Here is an 18,565-nt window from a genome sequence, read left to right as displayed (position 1 = left end):
TTTTTAAAATAAATGCCATCCATGATCATGTGTATAACTGTAAGAATAAAAGCTATAAGCATATTTTTATAATTCTCTTATGAGCATTAAATATTAATATTGTAAACAATTTTATATTTTCTTGATTCGCTTTATCATCTATCTTATTTGAGACAGAGCCTCAAGATATAGATTTATCTAGCCAGGAATCCACTATGTAGTCCAGGCTAGAGCTCATATGTACCTGCCTCGGCATCAGAAGTCTTGCGATTAAAGACATGCACTACCATACTGAGCTTGTCATTCTCTTATTAAACATAGAGGATCTGAATAACAGTTAAGATAGCATCTTATATTAAAGAAACTGGATATATATGGGGGAAATGAATTAGAAAAGAATAGAATTTCTGACTCAAACTTCCTTCTAAATATTTATGTTTATGCCCACAAAAAAAAAAAACTTTACTGTCCACCTCAGTCAGAGAAGCTTTATGCAATGAATCACAGTGAATAAACACTGCTGGCTGCTCGGGGGCTGAGAATGAGTGACATTCATGGCTCACTCTCAGAAAGGACATTTATTCAACACCTGGCAAGACTCAGGAAACATCATATAAGAAAGGAAAAGGGTAGGGGTGAGAGCCAAAAGATGTGGGAAAGTGTTGCAAATGCTATGTTCTTGAGAATGGCACAACCATTACAATCACGATTCTACAAGAGCCAGGTGTGGTGGCACAGGTCTTTAATCTCTCATGTCTTTGGCAGAGAAAGGCATACTTCTATGAGTTGCAGGCCAGCCTGGTCTACCTAGTAAGTTCAAAGAAAGCCAGGACTATATAGCAAGACCCTGTCTCAAATACACATGCTAGAGAAAGAGAAACACAGAAAGGGGGGGGGAGAAAAGATGAAACCCAACTTCCCAAAATTTTTTCTGATTGGTCTAACACAGTCATGATCAAAATACAGTCCCTTGAATCAGTGCATACACACAGCCCTCCATCTCTTAATTCACCAGTGTCCATCTCTATAAATCTCTACAGGAGAGGTATTTCCTCATCTTCCTCTTGTCTCTCCTCCTACCTTAAGAACCTTTCTGAATAAGTTTCTATCCCTATTAGTATCCCACATTTTCTCTTCCCTCTCCAGAAGCCTGCTTCATATCCTGAACAACTGTCACTTTGACTTGAAGCATAAGCTAACAACTACCTACCTCTGACAAAGATTACCAGGATTCATCAAGCCCCAACGTTACCTTACATGTAATTTCTTCAGCAGGTATTAGTGGGCAGAAGAAGCACAGAGGAGAAATGGAAAAGGAAAGATGGGCATGCACATTGCCTATTGTTCTTGCCAAGAAACCTTGTCTTGTTCATTAGGCTTCCTTCTCCAGCCCTGGGAATTTCCATTTACTATTGGAGTGGAACAGAAGATGCTAATACAACACAACCATCATTGCACCAATTATTTGAGTCACAGCCTCAAAGAAGCAGTAGGGCATGTGACTCCGTGAGATTTTCACCATCACTTCTCAGAACAAGCTCTCTCAGCCCACAACAAAGCAAATTCTACATCTGACCCACTTTCATACCTACTAAGTGTTGAAAGCATTCATATGTTGCCTCTGAATATAAATATACATCTCCACCACCTTTCCTCCACAATTTCTAAGATTAGCCAACAAGACTAAGATGTTAAATGTTTTATTAGCTTCATCATTAAAGTTTTCAATGTCAAAAGAAAATCTCTTTCCTATTTTCTGCTGTCCAATGGATCTTAGTTATTCTCTTTGTAACAAGAATCTAAGCATTTATTTTACAGGCGGGGTTCCCCATCTTGACTGACAACTGCTTCTTCAATAGTAGTCAAAATGGACTTGACCTTTCAAGAGCCCATCAAAAGGGAAGAGAAACACCTCTATGAGAAAGGAAATGTTGTCTATGATGTCTGCGAAGATGAACAGACATTAGCTAGATGGCATTGGGGATTTTCACCCAAATGACATGTCTTGGATCTCTTCTGGGAAAAATTGCCCAAGATATCAATGAATCTGTTTCCCACACATAGAGATAAGCACCTAAAAGATTGTACTTGGAGTTTTTATGTTGGAATCAGGGAAATAAGATATTTTGGGGAAGTTGGCTCTGAAGATAACATGGGAATATTCTCTCTGAGGACCAACGAACTGTGCAGACAAACAACCTAAGGTCTCTCATTGGTTTCCGATTTTTAAACCTAAGCCTTTGTCAAAACTCTACATTCAACTCTTTAAGAAAAATCTGAGAAAGATCTAGTAACTTTTTTCATCTGGTTTATTAGTAACAGAAAAGAGTCTAACACAAACAACTGAGAAATAAGTACTTGCTATCTCTATACCTAATACTGTGATTCACAGGATTTTGGGATTGGTTTGTGGTAGATGATAAGAAAATATACAAAAATGTGGAAGCTGAACAACTCACTAATGGATGAAATTAGGTCCAAGACAGAAATCACAATTCTTTATAGATTTCAATAAAAATGAAAATACAACATAACCAAACACATGGAACACAAAGAAGGCAATGTTAAGATGCAAGTCCATAGTATTACATCAAATCTACATACCGACATCAAAAATGAGAGTGTTATTGTATCAACAAATTAATAACACATTTGAAAATTTAAAAAAAAATAAGAACAGCATAATACCCAAAAAGAGTAATTGGGAAGAAACAGTCAAACTCAGGGCTGAAATTAGTAAACCAGAAACCAAAATAAAGCAATAAGACAATATTATAAAACTCTTTGGACTACTAAACTGGAAAAGCTACACAAAGGGCATGATATCTTTTGTTATATTCTTAATTTAAATACAAAGATATCAAGTTCCCCTCCATTTTCTTTCCACAACCACCAGCCACTGTCCAATGAACCCCTGTCATGCCCACATTCTCAAGTTAACAAGATTTTTCTCTTTTATTATTGTAACATACACAAATTAGTAAATACAACCTCTGGGGTACATTATAGTTGTTTATCTGTATATAGTTTCAAGACTGGCCACTCTACACTGGAAAGCCAATAATGGGGCTCATTATTTACACTCAATGATTGGCGTCACCCCCAGAGATTCAGATTCATAATGTTTATAAGTTCAACATAATGAACATAGTGAGCATAAACTACCATATACACAGACTAAAAACCCATGATTTATCTAATTAGAAGAATTCCAACAGTGATACAAGGGACATATCTCAACATAATAAATACCACATGCTGCAAGCCGACAGCCAGCATCAACTTAAATAGAAATTCAAAATATTTCCACTAAAATCAGGAACAAGGCAACAATGTCCACTCTCCTCATACCTATTCAATATAGTATGTGAAGTTTTATCTAGAGCCCGCTGTGGTTTTATCTTAATATTTTGGGTTATGTAGTTGGACTTTATATGTCTTATTGGGGTTGGTTCATTAGTTGTTGGTTGGTTTTGTTTTGATGGGTTAATTCTGAGGCTGAAACTCACCAGGAATATGAGAATGACCATGAACTTCTGATTCTCATGAGCTCATGGATCGCAGACATACATACCACCAAGCCCAATTCAAGGCACTCCTGCACATCTAAGCCAGGATTTTGGGAATGCCAGACAATCACTGTACTGACTGAGCTGCATTGTCTATGCCTCCTTTCAAAACATTATTTAGGTTGGGTTTGGGTTTGGATTTACTTTTTCCATAGCTCTTCAGGAATTTCAAAATATGTACACAATAGTATCCACATTAGAAAAAGGATGGCAAACCAAAGGAATCTGAAGTCAGAAGCCTGTTCAATAGGAGTTTCACCTTACTGTGAAAAACCTAAAGTGGGCACACACTTTTATGCAGGTAATAGGAGTTTTTTTCAGTTAGAAGATTGGGGAAGGAAAGGGACTGTATGTGTACACAGGTGGCCAAGTATCTATACCTGGGAAGGGATTAGGATTGTGGTTTGGTTGATTTTAAAGCACATGAGATGTTTTGTAGAACACTCAGTGCCATTCTTAGAAACAAAAGTTCAGGTAAAGGGTCCAAGATGGCAGCACAGCTATTCTATCAGTTTCAATGATGGATATCATATTAGGTTAGGATCCATGTTATTTGTGCACTAGTCAAAAAAGCATCAGGAATTTGCTTAAATCAGTTCAAGACATACCATAGTCAACTATATATTCCAGAAAACTATAACCATGATCACTAGGTGAAAAGATCTCTCCTCAACACTTTTTTCAGAGCCCTAGCAACATCCTTATTCCTGAGAGTATAAATCAGGGGATTCAGGGTAGGAGTAATGATGCTATAGAAAACAGAACCAACTTTGTCTTGGAAGGGAGTGCGCTGGGATCGGGGTCTCATATAGGAGAACATACCAGCACCATACCAAAGAGAAACCACAATGAGATGAGAGCTGCAGGTGGCAAAAGCATTTCTTTTACTCCCAGCTGAGCGCATCTGCATGACACTGTGAAGAATGAGTCCATAGGATGTAGAGACAAGAATGATGGGAAGGAGAAGAAAACTAACGGTACTGATGTAAACTGTGCTCTCATACAGAGTGATGTTCCCACACAGCAACTTCAAAACAGCTGGAAATTCACAGTAGAAGTGGTGGATGATTCTTGAACCACAGAAAGGGAAGCTCATCAAGATGGATGTGTGGATTAGGGAGTTCACAGATGCACTCAACCATGACATGACAGCCATCATCACTCCCACTCTTCTGCTCATGAGCACAGTGTAGCGTAAGGGGTGACAGATGGCAACATAGCGGTCATAAGACATGAGAGCCAGGAGGACACACTCTGCACCAGCAAGACACAGGTACATGAAGTGCTGGGTGGCACAGCCCACAAACGAGATGGACTTCTTCCCAGACAGGAAGTTGGTTGCCATCTTTGGAATGGTTGTGGAGACTTGCATCAGATCCATGAGGGACAGCTGGCTGAGCAGGAAGTACATTGGTGTGTGAAGACGGGGGTCAGCACAGATGAGGAGGATGGTGAGGCTGTTGCCACTCACTGCAGTAAGGAACACCAGCATGATCAGGAGGAAAAGACAAAGAGAGAAGAAGGACTCATCAAAGAGCCCTTGAAGGACGAAGTCTTCCGGAGACGTCTGGTTCCACCCCCACATGTTCTTTCCTCATCCCCTGAGAGAACCAGAAGAGTGGAGTGTGATGCAAGAAACACAACTTGACAATAAACACTTCCTTTCTCAGGAAAAATGTGTTTTTTTTCTTTATCTACCTATTCTCAATGCCTTTGTATATATCCATTAAACATGATACTGGGCCACATGTGGACAATTTGTAGAAGTGTATCTATTTATAATTATGCAACAACTCTAGCTCTCCAACTGATATTTTAAGAAGAGAAACCTACAAATCTCTCTTGAAAATCATCATCACCATGAAGTACCAGAATATCTACATTGTATAGAAAGCCCAAAATGGGAGCAGAGGTGACAACTCACCAAGTACAATGCAAGGTGCCATACAAGCCTGACTACCCAAGGTTGATCCCCAAGGCTTTTGTGGAATTATCGAGTGTCAATGGGGTTGAAATTCTGTGAAATGCTGTCCACTGGACAGGACATGTCCACTGCACTCCTAAACTCACTGGTGTTAGGATCACCTGCATGAGAGCAAACAACTTTCCATCAAGGAGTGTGACACAGTCTGAGTAAGCTACAAATAAAAGGGAGGAACGGGAGGGAGAAGTACATGATAGGGGAGAGGTAGGAGGGAGTCCACCTGCATGTGATCAAGATACATAGTACACGAATATGGAATTGTGAAGGTGTCCTAATAATAAAATTAATAAAAGATTATTAAGCTTTGGTTCTTTAAGGATGAGTCACTGTGTTTCATATTGTTTTTATGGAAACTGAAGTGCAGTTTAAAATAGTAGTTCTCAGACTTCCCAGTACTGCAGTACTTCGATATGGTTCCTCATATTGTGGTGACCCACGAAACATAAAATTGCTTTCACTGCTAGTTATTAATTCTAAGTTTCTTGGTTGGGACTCAAAGACTGACAGCTGCTGGATTAAATAAAAACGAATGAGTCGTAAGATAAAGCATAACGAAGCATCTCTGTGCAGACTCCCCAGAAGACAAGCAGGAGATACCTCCTGCATGTATTTGTGCCCACCAAATCATGTATCATGGACAGAAGAAATAAGGATTGTAGGTGTTCATCAGCCAAGCTTTCCTATCCATAATTTATCTAGTTCTCATATGAATACTAGTAAGACTGATCACTTAATCACCTTAGTGAAACATAACTAAAAGAAATCTAAATTGATCCTACAAGTAGTACCCTATATTTCTTAGGCTTCCCCCCAACTTTTGTATTTTTTAAAATGTCCTCCTGACTGCAACACTCCCTAAATCATGAAGGATAGCAACATGCTCCTGAAACAGGAAGTAAACAAACTTCACACATTTAGGAAAACTGAAACTTTTAAAAGTCTTGAGAGTTCCTTGCCAAATTGTGGAAACAGCAAACAGTAACTGGGAAGGAGACTCTCACAAGCCATGTTATTAAGAAGTAACTCTCCTACCCATGGGGCTGGCTGCAGGGCACACAAAGAGCTCCAGGGTGAATCATTCTGAGTTTTCAGGTTGGCTCTTCTGTGATGCAGCTACTTTTGAATTCACCATGTTCCTGAAAGTAGCCACTCCTCATAATTAATAAACTGCTTGCTTCACCAAATTGAACTCAGCTATAATCATTACTTTAGACTGTCATAGATTTGGGGTGAGTAGATGCTGTGTTTGGCATATCTCCCTGGGGGAAAAGTATCACACAACACGTACTAAGGATCTAAAGGATCTTTAGTACATTCCAGATTGATTATGTTTTCAAGCAAAGAACTCATAACTAAATGCATTCTTCATAGACTAATTGAACTCATGAAAAATTCTATTTCTTTTTTTCTTTTTTTTTTTTTTTTTTGGTTTTTCGAGACAGGGTTTCTCTGTAGCTTTGGAACCTGTCCTGGAACTCCCTTTGTATACCAGGCTGGCCTCGAACTCACAGACATCCACCTGCCTCTGCCTCCCAAGTACTGGGATTACAGGCATGCGCCACCACAGCCCAGCTTGAAAAATTTTTTTCTTAGACCATTTGTTTTTTTTTTTTTTTGCGAAAAGAAGAAAAAAAAACATAAACAAAAAACAAGTTTCCACCTCCTCCCAGCCTCCCATTTCCCTTCCCCTCCTCCCACCCTTCTCCCCCTCCTCCCACCCTTCTCCCCCTCCTCCCACCCTTCTCCCCCTCCCCCCACTCCTCTCCCCCTCCCTCTCCAGTCCACAGAGCAGCCCGGGTTCCCTGCCCTGTGTTAAGTCCTAGGTTCTCCCCCCTCCGTCCGTCCATATGTAGGAAGGTGAACATCCAAACTGGCTAGGCTCCCACAAAGCCAGCACATTAAGTAGGATCAAAACCCCCTGCCATTGTCTTTGGTGTCTCATCAGCCCTCATTGTTCGCCATGTTCAGAGAGTCCGGTTTTATCCCATGCTTTTTCGGTCACAGTCCAGCTGGCCTTGGTGAGCTCCCCGTAGATCAGCTCCACTGTCTCAGTGGGTGGATGCACGCCTCGTGGTCCCAAATTCTTTGCTCATGTTCTCCCTCCTTCTGCTCCTCCTTGGGACCTTGGGAGCTCAGTCCAGTGCTCCTGTGTGGGTCTCTCTTAGACCATTTGTTAACCAAGGCAGTTCAATGTCTAATCTTTACAGCTATCACTTAAGTGGGTATTTCAGTCTTATCTTATGTGGAATTACATACAAACTTTAAGTCCAGTAAGAAGGTTCTTTGATGAAGAAAGCATTCTCCAAGCTTGATAAACTGAATTCAAACCACAGGGTTCAAATGATGAAAAAAAAAAAGAAAACCAAATCCTACAGGTTATCATCTGAACTCCATACAAATAGCAGTGGCAGGTGATTCACACACAAATTAATTAATTAGTTTAAAAAGTAAATAATTAATGAAGTAATTTTAGAGGCACAAATAAAATTATCCTTACTATCTCTGATTGCTTCAGCAGCTGGGAGATCTATAAACACACATACTTATCAATCACTTACCACATCAGTGCCCAGCCAATGGTCTCTGGATACCCTTATCAAAAGCACTCCATTATCTGGCTCCTTGATTCCTTTAGGAAGTTGCTGACATTTCCCCCAATCTACTTTGGGATCTTTGAAGACATTTTTCTAGGCTTTCTATGAAGGCTGTCCTCTTGTGCTCTATCAGTGACACCCTGTGACTTAAGGGATTGCTGACATTCATCAAATACTAGTAAAAATTTCCAGCATAAGGCAATCCAAACATTATCATACCTGGAATTTCCTCAGCAGAGACCAGGGGTCAGAACAAGCATATGTGTACAATGGAACAAGCAGGAGAGTCCACCCGGACACACAAACACATTGGCTACTATTCTGCAAAGCAGGCCTTCCCTTTAGTGCACATCACTCTGCCTTCTCTAACCCTGGACACGTTCACTTGCTGGTGAAGCTACATTAATTACTCCAAAAGCAGCATCACAGGAACAACAGGAATCTCACAGCCTGTGTTCACATCTTTAACTCTGCCAACAAATTACACCACAATCTTGCTCAGGTCTGTATCCCTATCAGACAGACTATTGCCAGAAAAGACACAGCAGTGATCTTATGCAAATTATGCTAGTTCAGTAGTACAACCATTCTGAGAGTTCTCTCTGAATCAAAACTTCTATTCTAGACAGCTTTCTATCCCAGCTCAAGAGGATGAGCAGCAAAGATTTCCAAGACTGCAATACAGTTTCAATCATCACATTCCAAAAGCCAAGAAAAATTAGGATTTGGCTTTTTCTGCTCTTTGGATTCCTAAAGCTCTCTGTATTATGTATACATGGATACTCTACTTCTGTTATTGAAGTTGAAATCAACAGAACCAGTGAGGAAGATAATTTCTGATTCTACAAAAGTCACTGATGATACCAGAATTGAAATGGCCTTTGGTGAGCCAGACAAGAGCAAAGAAGAAAGCCATCTATGAGAAAAGAAACCTCTCCAAGCAAAGGACCTGTAATGCCAACTGGGCCAAGATGACAACACTAAATTGACAGCATAGGTACTTTCCCACAAAGGCTGCATTCTGGACCTCTCCTGGGAACACCTACCCCAGACGGCTCTGCACATTGAGAAATGAATCACCTAAGATTTTACTTTGAGTTTGTTTGTGGAGTCAGGGGAATAAGGTATCTGGGAAGAGTTGGTCCTGGGGATAATGCAGGAGTATTCTAACTAGGAATCAATTAACCATGATGAATCATTGCTAGAGTCATATTTTCTTGTTTTGGAATATATCTTTATCTCTCTCTTGACTCTTTCCATGCAACCCTTTGACATTGTCTAAGCAAACATCACTGAAGGAGGTGACCCTAGAGTGCTGAGAGGCAAGGAAAGCACTGATCTCAGATGTGGGAGGGTCATCTGTTGATGTGTTACTCTCATTGGTCAATAAAGGAAACTGCTTGGCCTGATAGGTCAGAAAATTAGGTAGGTGGAGTTAACAGAACACAATGCTGGGAAGAAGAGAAGTGAGCCAGACACCATGCCTCTCCTTTCTAGGGCAGATGCAATGAAGATCTAGCCCAAGATGGACAGAGGTCAGACATGCTGAATCTTTCCTGGTAAGACACAACTTGTGGTGCTACACAGATTACTAAATATGGATTAAGCAAGATATGAGAGTTAGCCGAGAAGAGGCTATATATAATGGGCCAGGCAGTGTTTAAAAGAATACAGTCTCTGTGTAATTATTTTGGGGCATAAGCTAGTCAGGGGGGCGGGAGCCGGGTGGCAGGAACGCAGCCCGCATCTCCTTCTACAAATGGTGCCCAGATGTAGATAACTGAATCCACAGAAAGCCTGAGAAAGCTTGGGAAAGAATAGAGTAAAGCATGTTTTCTTGGTAGCAGCAATTTCTTGGGTCTGCTCTGCTTGCTAGAGGCAAGCAAATGCTCTCATCTAAGAGAGGGTTCCTGACTCAGCTTTAGCTGCAAAACCCTGCAGCTCTTTTAAGAGGTCCTGCCACAAAACTCTTAAATGGTGTTGGTAAAAGGTGACTGCATGCTTATTTGTTTTCAGCCGTAGCAGAAAAATAGTTGTGCTGTTTTAAAATGCCAGCTTTCTGGGCTGTCCTGCCAGTGCAAACTCTGACTCTTTGAGGCAGGAGGGCTGGATACATATACAGGACTTAAGTGTTGTCTGTGGACATACTGTTGCTGCTTGTTTGCTGGCAGAGAGCTTGAAACGTCATAGAGTTGTGGCAATAAACATGGCTAAAGCCAGTACCTCTGCTGTGAGGCTGGAAAACTAAGGAATGGTCTGGATCTAGCTGGCAAAGCCACTGCTTTAATTCTACCTATATTGCTCAGTAATTTAAAGACTCATGTAGTCAGAAAAAGAAAGATATACAGTAAAGAGAGATTCAAAGAAAAAGAAAACCTCTAAATGATTTACAGTGTGTTAAAAATATATGCAGGCTAAAAGTTAAAGCTCTTAAGGTAAAAAAAAAAAGAAAGAAAAGAAAGAGAGTAGTTGGGTGTGGTAGTACACACCTTTAATCCCAACACTTGGGAAGCAGAGGTAGATTGACCTCTGTGACTTCAAGGTGTGGCAGGACACACCTTTGATCCCAATGCCTGGGAGGCAGAGACAGACGGATCTCTGAGAGTTCAAAGACAGCCTGGTCTACAGAGTTATCCAGGACAGAGATATACAGAGATCCTGTCTCAAAAAATAAAAGTAAAAATATATGAAATAGAGGTTAAAATAAAGCCACACAAAGATGGAAAATACACAGAGAATCTTGATATTGTATGCTATTATGCTCTCTTTGTATTGTTTGAATGCTGGGGAAGGAGCAACAGCTGCTAAAAGATATTTGTTTATGAATGCTGCTGAACTAATCCAAGATAGATATTTTGAAAATACCTTGACTTCAAAATTTGGATCTAAGGTTATGATGCTTTGGAAAAGTCCTTCTTTTTTTTTTTCACAGAGGATGAGACCCTGTGGATTGCTTTTATCCCAATATGGTATGATTGACCATGCCCTCCTGAAAGGTTGCTGTGAACACCCTCAAAAAATTACTTCACTCAACTTCTGACTGAGATGAACCTGGCACACGGGTTACACCATAACAGACCTGATTAACAGTGCCCTCATACAGCAGGAAGCAGTTTGGAGATAAATAACTGTGCCCATATTCCCAAATATTTTTTATAAATATTCTTTTACATTTAAAGGGGATATAATATAGATATGAATAATTTACATTGGTATACGTTTTTGCTTTATTGATATAAATTTAAGGACAATTTTGTTATATGTATATGCATTTCTGATCTTGACTAAGGTACTGTGATTGTATAGTTCATTTAAAAATGTAATGTATGTAGGTTGTTAATAGGTAATCATTAATAATCAAGATTGTAATCATGTTAGTTAGATTTTCAAGATATATAGAGATATATTTCAGTTGCATAGGCATTCTTCATGACTTTCAAAGACTACAGAATATGACATTTAATGTTTTAATAACTTAGGGCTTTTCATGACAATGAGACATGTCTGCTCCTGGCAGCACCAATCTACTTCAAGAGGAAGATGGGCATCAAAGAGGCTCCTTATAGAGTTTCTTAGCCATTTGGGCAAGAGACTGCTCTTGCCTGGACTGTTGCATAAACTGAACCCGAAGAAAGAGGACTGCTGAATTTACCTAAAGGTGAAATGGTCTATCAGGGATCCTGACTCATGAAAGAGTCTGTGAGGCACTCTCCAGGACACAGCAGATAGTGACTGAACTGTCTTTGAAGTTTCCTGCTTCATGGAAATGCCTGTTGGAAACTATGGGCCTGTAGGCCGAAGTTGGATGCCCCAATGGTACAAAGGAACTTTGGGTGACTGTCCAGGCAGCGAGATATCTCTGTGATTTCTAGAGATTTGTAAGTTGCTTACTTCTCATTTACTTAGGTAATATTATATCCTTCTGGAGTCCCAGATGGAGTTGAAGAATAGATAGATAGTTATAGTTGTTTTTTTGTTATGATAAAAGATAAAAACAGATATAAATATTGTAACAGTATTCTTACTTGATAACTGTTTTATTAACTGTAATTTTACTATGTTAAAGTTAAAGCCTTTCTTTTTTGTTTAAACAAAAAAAGGGGAAATGATGTGGGAAGGCCATCTGTCGATGTGTTACTCTCATTGGTCAATAAAGAAAACTGCTTGGCCTGATAGGTCAGAAAATTAGGTAGGTGGAGTTGACAGAACACAATGCTGGGATGAAGGGAAGTGAGACAGACGCCATGCCTCTCCTCTCCAGGGCAGATGCAATGAAGCTCCAGCCCAAGATGGACACAGGTCAGACATGCTGAATCTTTCCCGGTAAGACATCACCTCGTGGTGCTACACAGATTACTAAATATGGATTAAGCAAGATATGAGAGTTAGCCGAGAAGAGGCTATATATAATGGGCCAGGCAGTGTTTAAAAGAATACAGTCTCTGTGTAATTATTTTGGGGCATAAGCTAGCCAGAGGGCTGGGAGCTGGGCGGCAGGAACACAGCCTGCTGTTCCTTCTACAGATCTCTCTACTGAAACACCCTAGAGAATCAGTCAATATTCCTGCAACTCTCACTCATATTTGGTTTCTAGCCATAAATAAAGGACATTGAGCCTATAATTTGTGACCCTAGAGAAGCTAAATAAGAAGATGAACCCAAAGAAAAACATATAGGCATCCTCCTGAATATTAACCTTCATCAGGCAATGAAAGGAGACTGAGACAGAGACCCACATTGGAGCAATGGACTGAAATCTCAAGTTTCAAAACAGGAACAGATGGAGAGAGAGCACAAGCAAGGAACTCAAGACTGCGAGGGGTGCACCCAGACACTGAGACATTGGGGATGTTCTATCGGGAACTCACCAAGTCCAGCTGGCCTAGGTCTGAAAAAACATGGGATAAAACTGGACTCACTGAACATAGCAGACAATGAGGACTACTGAGAACTCAAGAACAATGGCGATGGGTTTTTGAACCTACTGCACGTACTGGCTTTGTGGGAGCCTAAGCAGTTTGGATGCTCACCTTACTAGACCTGGATGGAGGTGGGTGGTCCTTGGACTTTCCAGAGGGCAGGGAACCCTGATTGCTCTTTGGGCTGAGGAGGGAGGGGGACTTGACTGGGGGAGGGAGAGGGAAATGGGAGGCAGTGGCAGGGAGGAGGCAGAAATCTTTAATAATTAATTAATTAATTAAAAAAGAAAAGAAAAAATAAAATCAAAAACACCAATGATAACCTATGCTGGAGATGATGTGGAATAAGGGGAACACTCATCCATTGCTGGTAGGAATGAAAACTTGTGCAACTACTTTGAAAATTAGTATGGCGATTTCCCAGAAAATTGGGAGTCAACCTACCTCAGGATTCAGCAATACCACTCTTGGGAATATACCCAAGAGTTTCTCTATCATACTACAAAAACATTTGTTCAACTATGTTCATAGCAGGATTATTTGTAATAATCAGACCCTGGAAGCAACCTAGATGTCCCTCAATGGAAGAATGAATAAAGAAGTGTGGCTCATCTACATATTAGAGTACTACTCAGCAGTAAAAAACGACATCTTGAATTTTGCATGCAACTGGATGGAAATAGAAAACACTATCCTGGGTGAGATAACCCAGACCCAAAAATATGAATATGGTATGTACTCACTCATTAGTGGATTCTAGCCATAAACAAAGGACATTGAGCCTATAGTTCACAATCCTAGAAACATTAAGTAATAAGGTGAACCCAAAGAAAAACATACATAGATCCTCCTGCAAATTGGAAGCAGATAAGATTGTCAAGCAAAGGTTGGGAGCATGGGGGTGGGAGTAGGGGTTGAGGAAGGGGAGAGGGAGAGAGAGAAGGGAAAAGGGAAGTGTTGGGGAGAGCTTGGGGGAGTGGGATGGTTGAGAGGGAGAAAGGATGGAAATGGGAGCAGGGAAGAAGATATCTTAATTACAGGACCTGTTTTGGGGTTGGCAAGAGGCTTGGTTCTAGAGGGGTTCCCAGGTGTCCACTGGGATGTTCCCAGGTAGGACCCTGGGCATTGGAGGAGAGGGCGCCTGAACTGGCCTTGTCCCTTAATCAGACTGATGACTATCTTGAATATCACCATAGAACTTTCCTCCGGAGACGGATGGTGCAGGAGGTCCTTCTGTATTTATTTCATTGGTTGAATAAAGAAACTGCCTTGGCCTTTTCATGGGGCAGAACTTAGATAGGCAGGGAAAGGATAACTAAATGCTGGGAGGAAGAAGGCAGGCAGAGAGAGCCGCCATGGAGTCACCAGAGTCAGACATGCTGAATATTTCCCGGTAAGCCACGATCTCGTGGTGATATACAAGTTATTAGAAATGGGTTGAATCAAGATGTGAGAGTTAGCCAATAAGAGGCTAGAGCTTATGGGACAAGCAGTAATTTAATTAATAAAGTTTTCTGTGTGGTCATTTCAGGGGTTAAGCAAGCCAGGTGGCTGGTTGCAGCCCGCTCCTCCTCACATCAGATGGAGATAGAGACAGAGACCCACATCGGAGCAATGGACTGAACTCCCAAGGTCCAGTTGAAGAGCAGAAGGAGGGAGAATATGAGCAAGGAAGTCAGGACTGTGAGAGGTTGATCCACCCACCGAGACAGTGTGCCTGATCTAATGGGAGTTCACCAAATCCAGCTGGACTGGGACTAAATGAGCATGGGATCAAACTGGACTCTCTGAATGTAGCTGACAATTGGGGCAGACTGAGAAGCCAACAATAATGGCACTGGGATTTGTCTCCACTGCATGTACTGGCTTTTTGGGATCCTAGTCTATTTGGATGCATACCTTCCTAAGCATTGATGGTAGGGGAGGCCCTAGGACATCCAACATGGAAGGCTACCCTGCCCTCTCTTAGGACTGCAGGGGGAGTGGTGAGGGGGATAGGGGGAGCGGGAGGGAAGTGGGAGGAGGAGAGGAAGTGGAAATTTTGAATGGTATTACTTATAAAGTAATAAAAAAATAAATAAAAAAGAAAACTTGCAAAAAATGTACTGTGCTTTTTTCATCAGGTTTATTAGCAACAGAAAAGAGTCTAACACAAACAACTGAGAAAAAAGTAGTTGCTATATCTATACATAATTCTGTGATTCACAGGCTTTGGGAATTGATTTGTTGTAGATGATTAAAAAATATACAAAATCGGGGAAGCTGAACAACTCACTATTCGATGAAATAAGGTCCAAGACAGAAATCAAGAAAAAAATATAAAGCTATTTAGAATTCAATAAAACTAAAATACAACATACTCAAGCACATGAGACACAATGAAGACAATGTTAAGAGGCAAGTTCATAGCACTACGTACCTACATCAAACACGAGAGTGTTCTTGTATCAACAAATTAATGAAACATTGAAAATTCTAAAATAAAAATAAAAACAGCATAATAATTGAGAAGAAACAGTCAAACTCAGGACTGAAATTAGTAAACCAGAAGCCAAAATAAAACAATAAGACAGTACTATAAAACTCTGCAGACTACTAAACTGGAAAAGCTACACAAAGGGCATGATATCTTTTGCTATGTTCTTAATTTAAATAGAATTATAACACTTTCCCCTCCCTTTTCTTTCCACAACTACCCAGCCACTGTCCAATGAACCCCTGCCATGCCCACACTCTCAAGTTAACAGAATTTTTCTCTGTTATATTTGTCACATATACAAATTAATAAATACAACCTCTGGGGTACATTATAGTTGTTTATCTGTATACAGTTTCAAGGCTGGCCACTCTGCACTGGGAAACCAATAACGGGGCTCATCATTTACACTCAATGATTGGCATCACCCCCAGAGATTCAGATTCATAATGTTTATAAGTTCAACATAATAAACATAGTGAGCATAAACTACCATATACACAGACTAAAAAACATGATTATTTAATTAGAAAAAGAATTCTAACATAGCTTCATAGCAAAAGTTAGGGAAAGACTAGTGATATAAGGGATATATCTCAACATAATAAATACCACTTGATAGAAGTCCACAGCCAGCATAAACTTAAAGAGAAACTCAAAGCATTTCCACTAAAATCAGGAACAAGGCAACAATGTCCACTCTCCTCATACCTATTCAATATAGTATGTGAAGTTTTATCAACAGCCTGCTGTTGTTTTATTGTAATATTATGTCTTTTGGGGGTTGGATCACTAGTTGTTAGTTGGTTTTGTTTTGGTGGTTTAATTTTGAGGCTGAAACTCACTATGATCCTGAGGATAACCATGAATTTTTGATACACATTAGATCAGGGGTCAAGACGTATATACCACCAAGCCCAATTCAAAGCACTCCTGCACATCTAAGTCATGATTTTGAGAATGCCAGACAATCACTGTACTGACCGAGCTGCATTGTCTGTGCCTCCTTTCAAAATATTATTTAGGTTGGATTTGGGTTTGGATTTACTTTTTCCTTAGCTCTTCAGAAGTTTCATAGTATGTACACAATAGTATTCACATTAGAAAAAGGATGGCAAACCAAAGGAATCTGAAGTCAGAAGCCTGTTCAACAGGAGTTGCAACCTTACTGTGAAAAACCTAAAGTGGGCACACACTTTTATGCAGGTAATAGGAGTTTTTTTCAGTTAGAAGATTGGGGAAGGAAAGGGACTGTATGTGTGCACAGGTGGCCAAGTATCTATACCAGGGAAGGGATTAGGATTGTGGTTTGGTTGATTTTAAAGCACATGAGATGTTTTGTAGAACACTCAGTGCCATTCTTAGAAACAAAAGTTCAGGTAAAGGGTCCAAGATGGCAGCACAGCTATTCTATCAGTCTCAATGATGGATATCATATTAGATTAGGATCCATGTTATTTGTGCACTAGTCAAAAAGCATCGGGAATTTGCTTAAATCAGTTCAAGACATACCATACTCAACTATATATTCCAGAAAACTATAACCATGATCACTAGGTGAAAAGATCTCTCCTCAACACTTTTTTCAGAGCCCTAGCAACATCCTTATTCCTGAGAGTATAAATCAGGGGATTCAGGGTAGGAGTAATGATGCTATAGAAAACAGATCCAACTTTGTCTTGGAAGGGAGTGCGCTGGGATCGGGGTCTCATATAGGAGAACATGCACGCACCAAAAAAAAGGGAAACCACGGTAAGATGAGAGCTGCACGTGGCAAAGGCATTTCTCTTACTCCCAACTGAACGCATGTGCATGACGCTATGGAGAATGAATCCATAGGATGTAGAGACAAAAATGATGGGGAGGAGAAGAAGAATAACAGTGCTGATATAGGCTGTGTTCTCGTACACAGTGATATTCCCACATACCAACTTCAAAACAGCTGGAAATTCACAGTAGAAGTGGTGGATGATTCTCGAACCACAAAACAGGAAGTTCATCAAGACAGATGTGTGGATTAGGGAGTTGGCAGATCCACTCAACCATGATATGACAGCCATCATCACCCCAACTTTTCTACTCATGAGCACAGTGTAGCGTAAGGGGTGACAGATAGCAACATAGCGGTCATAAGACATGAGAGCCAGGAGGACACACTCTGCACCACCAAGAGACAGGTACATGAAGTGCTGGGTGGCACAGCCCACAAACGAGATGGACTTCTTCCCAGACAGGTAGTTGGTCGCCATCTTGGGAATGGTTGTGGAGACATGCATCAGATCCATGAGGGACAGCTGGCTGAGCAGGAAGTACATTGGTGTGTGAAGACGAGGGTCAGCACAGATGAGGAGGATGGTGAGGCTGTTGCCACTCACTGCAGTAAGGAACACCAGCATAATCAGGAGGAAAAGACAAAGGTGGTTGAAGGAGTCATCAAAGAGCCCTTGAAGGATGAAGTCTTCCGGAGATGTCTGGTTCCACCTCCACATGCTCCTCTCCTCAACCTCTGAGAAATCCAGGAGAGGACAGGAGTGTGATGTGAGAAACACAACTTCACAATGAACACTTTCTTTTTCGGGATAAATGTAAAGATTTTTTTCTTTATTTACATATTTTCAGTTTCTTTGTATATATCCATTAAACATGATACTGGGCCACATGTGGACAATTTGTAGAAGTGTATCTATTTATAATTATGCAACAACTCTAGCTCTCCAACTGATATTTTAAGAAGAGAAACCTACAAATCTCTCTTGAAAATCATCATCACCATGAAGTACCAGAATATCTACATTGTATAGAAAGCCCAAAATGGGAGCAGAGGTGACAACTCACCAAGTACAATGCAAGGTGCCATACAAGCCTGACTACCCAAGGTTGATCCCCAAGGCTTTTGTGGAATTATCGAGTGTCAATGGGGTTGAAATTCTGTGAAATGCTGTCCACTGGACAGGACATGTCCACTGCACTCCTAAACTCACTGGTGTTAGGGTCACCTGCATGAGAGCAAACAACTTTCCATCAAGGAGTGTGACACAGTCTGA

At 40.6% G+C, this 18,565-nt stretch overlaps 2 protein-coding genes across 2 annotated transcripts; both read right to left on the bottom strand.

The window, feature by feature from the left end:
* Window positions 1-4,197: 4,197 nt before the first annotated feature.
* Window positions 4,198-5,133, bottom strand: LOC121445888 (olfactory receptor 2AE1-like). Its single transcript, XM_041648055.1, has one exon. It carries the CDS (start codon window positions 5,131-5,133, stop codon window positions 4,198-4,200), a length of 936 nt encoding a protein of 311 aa, XP_041503989.1.
* Window positions 5,134-17,074: 11,941 nt separating this feature from the next.
* On the bottom strand, window positions 17,075-18,010 carry LOC121445887 (olfactory receptor 2AE1-like). Its single transcript, XM_041648054.1, has one exon. The coding sequence runs from the start codon at window positions 18,008-18,010 to the stop codon at window positions 17,075-17,077; it is 936 nt and encodes a 311-aa protein (XP_041503988.1).
* Between the last annotated feature and the right edge of the window lie 555 nt (window positions 18,011-18,565).

This window comes from Microtus oregoni, unplaced genomic scaffold (assembly GCF_018167655.1).
Source record: "Microtus oregoni isolate MIOR12 unplaced genomic scaffold, Mior012 000003F_ref0000135, whole genome shotgun sequence".
NCBI classification, from domain to species: Eukaryota; Metazoa; Chordata; class Mammalia; order Rodentia; family Cricetidae; genus Microtus; species Microtus oregoni.
The sequence above is the reverse complement of the archived record's forward strand: the minus strand, read 5'-3'. Positions and strand labels throughout refer to the sequence as shown.

Coding starts and splice junctions, on each gene's coding strand:
- LOC121445888 (XM_041648055.1), bottom strand. CDS start 5,133: ATGTGGGGGTGGAACCAGACGTCTCCGGAAGACTTCGTCCTTCAAGGG.
- LOC121445887 (XM_041648054.1), bottom strand. CDS start 18,010: ATGTGGAGGTGGAACCAGACATCTCCGGAAGACTTCATCCTTCAAGGG.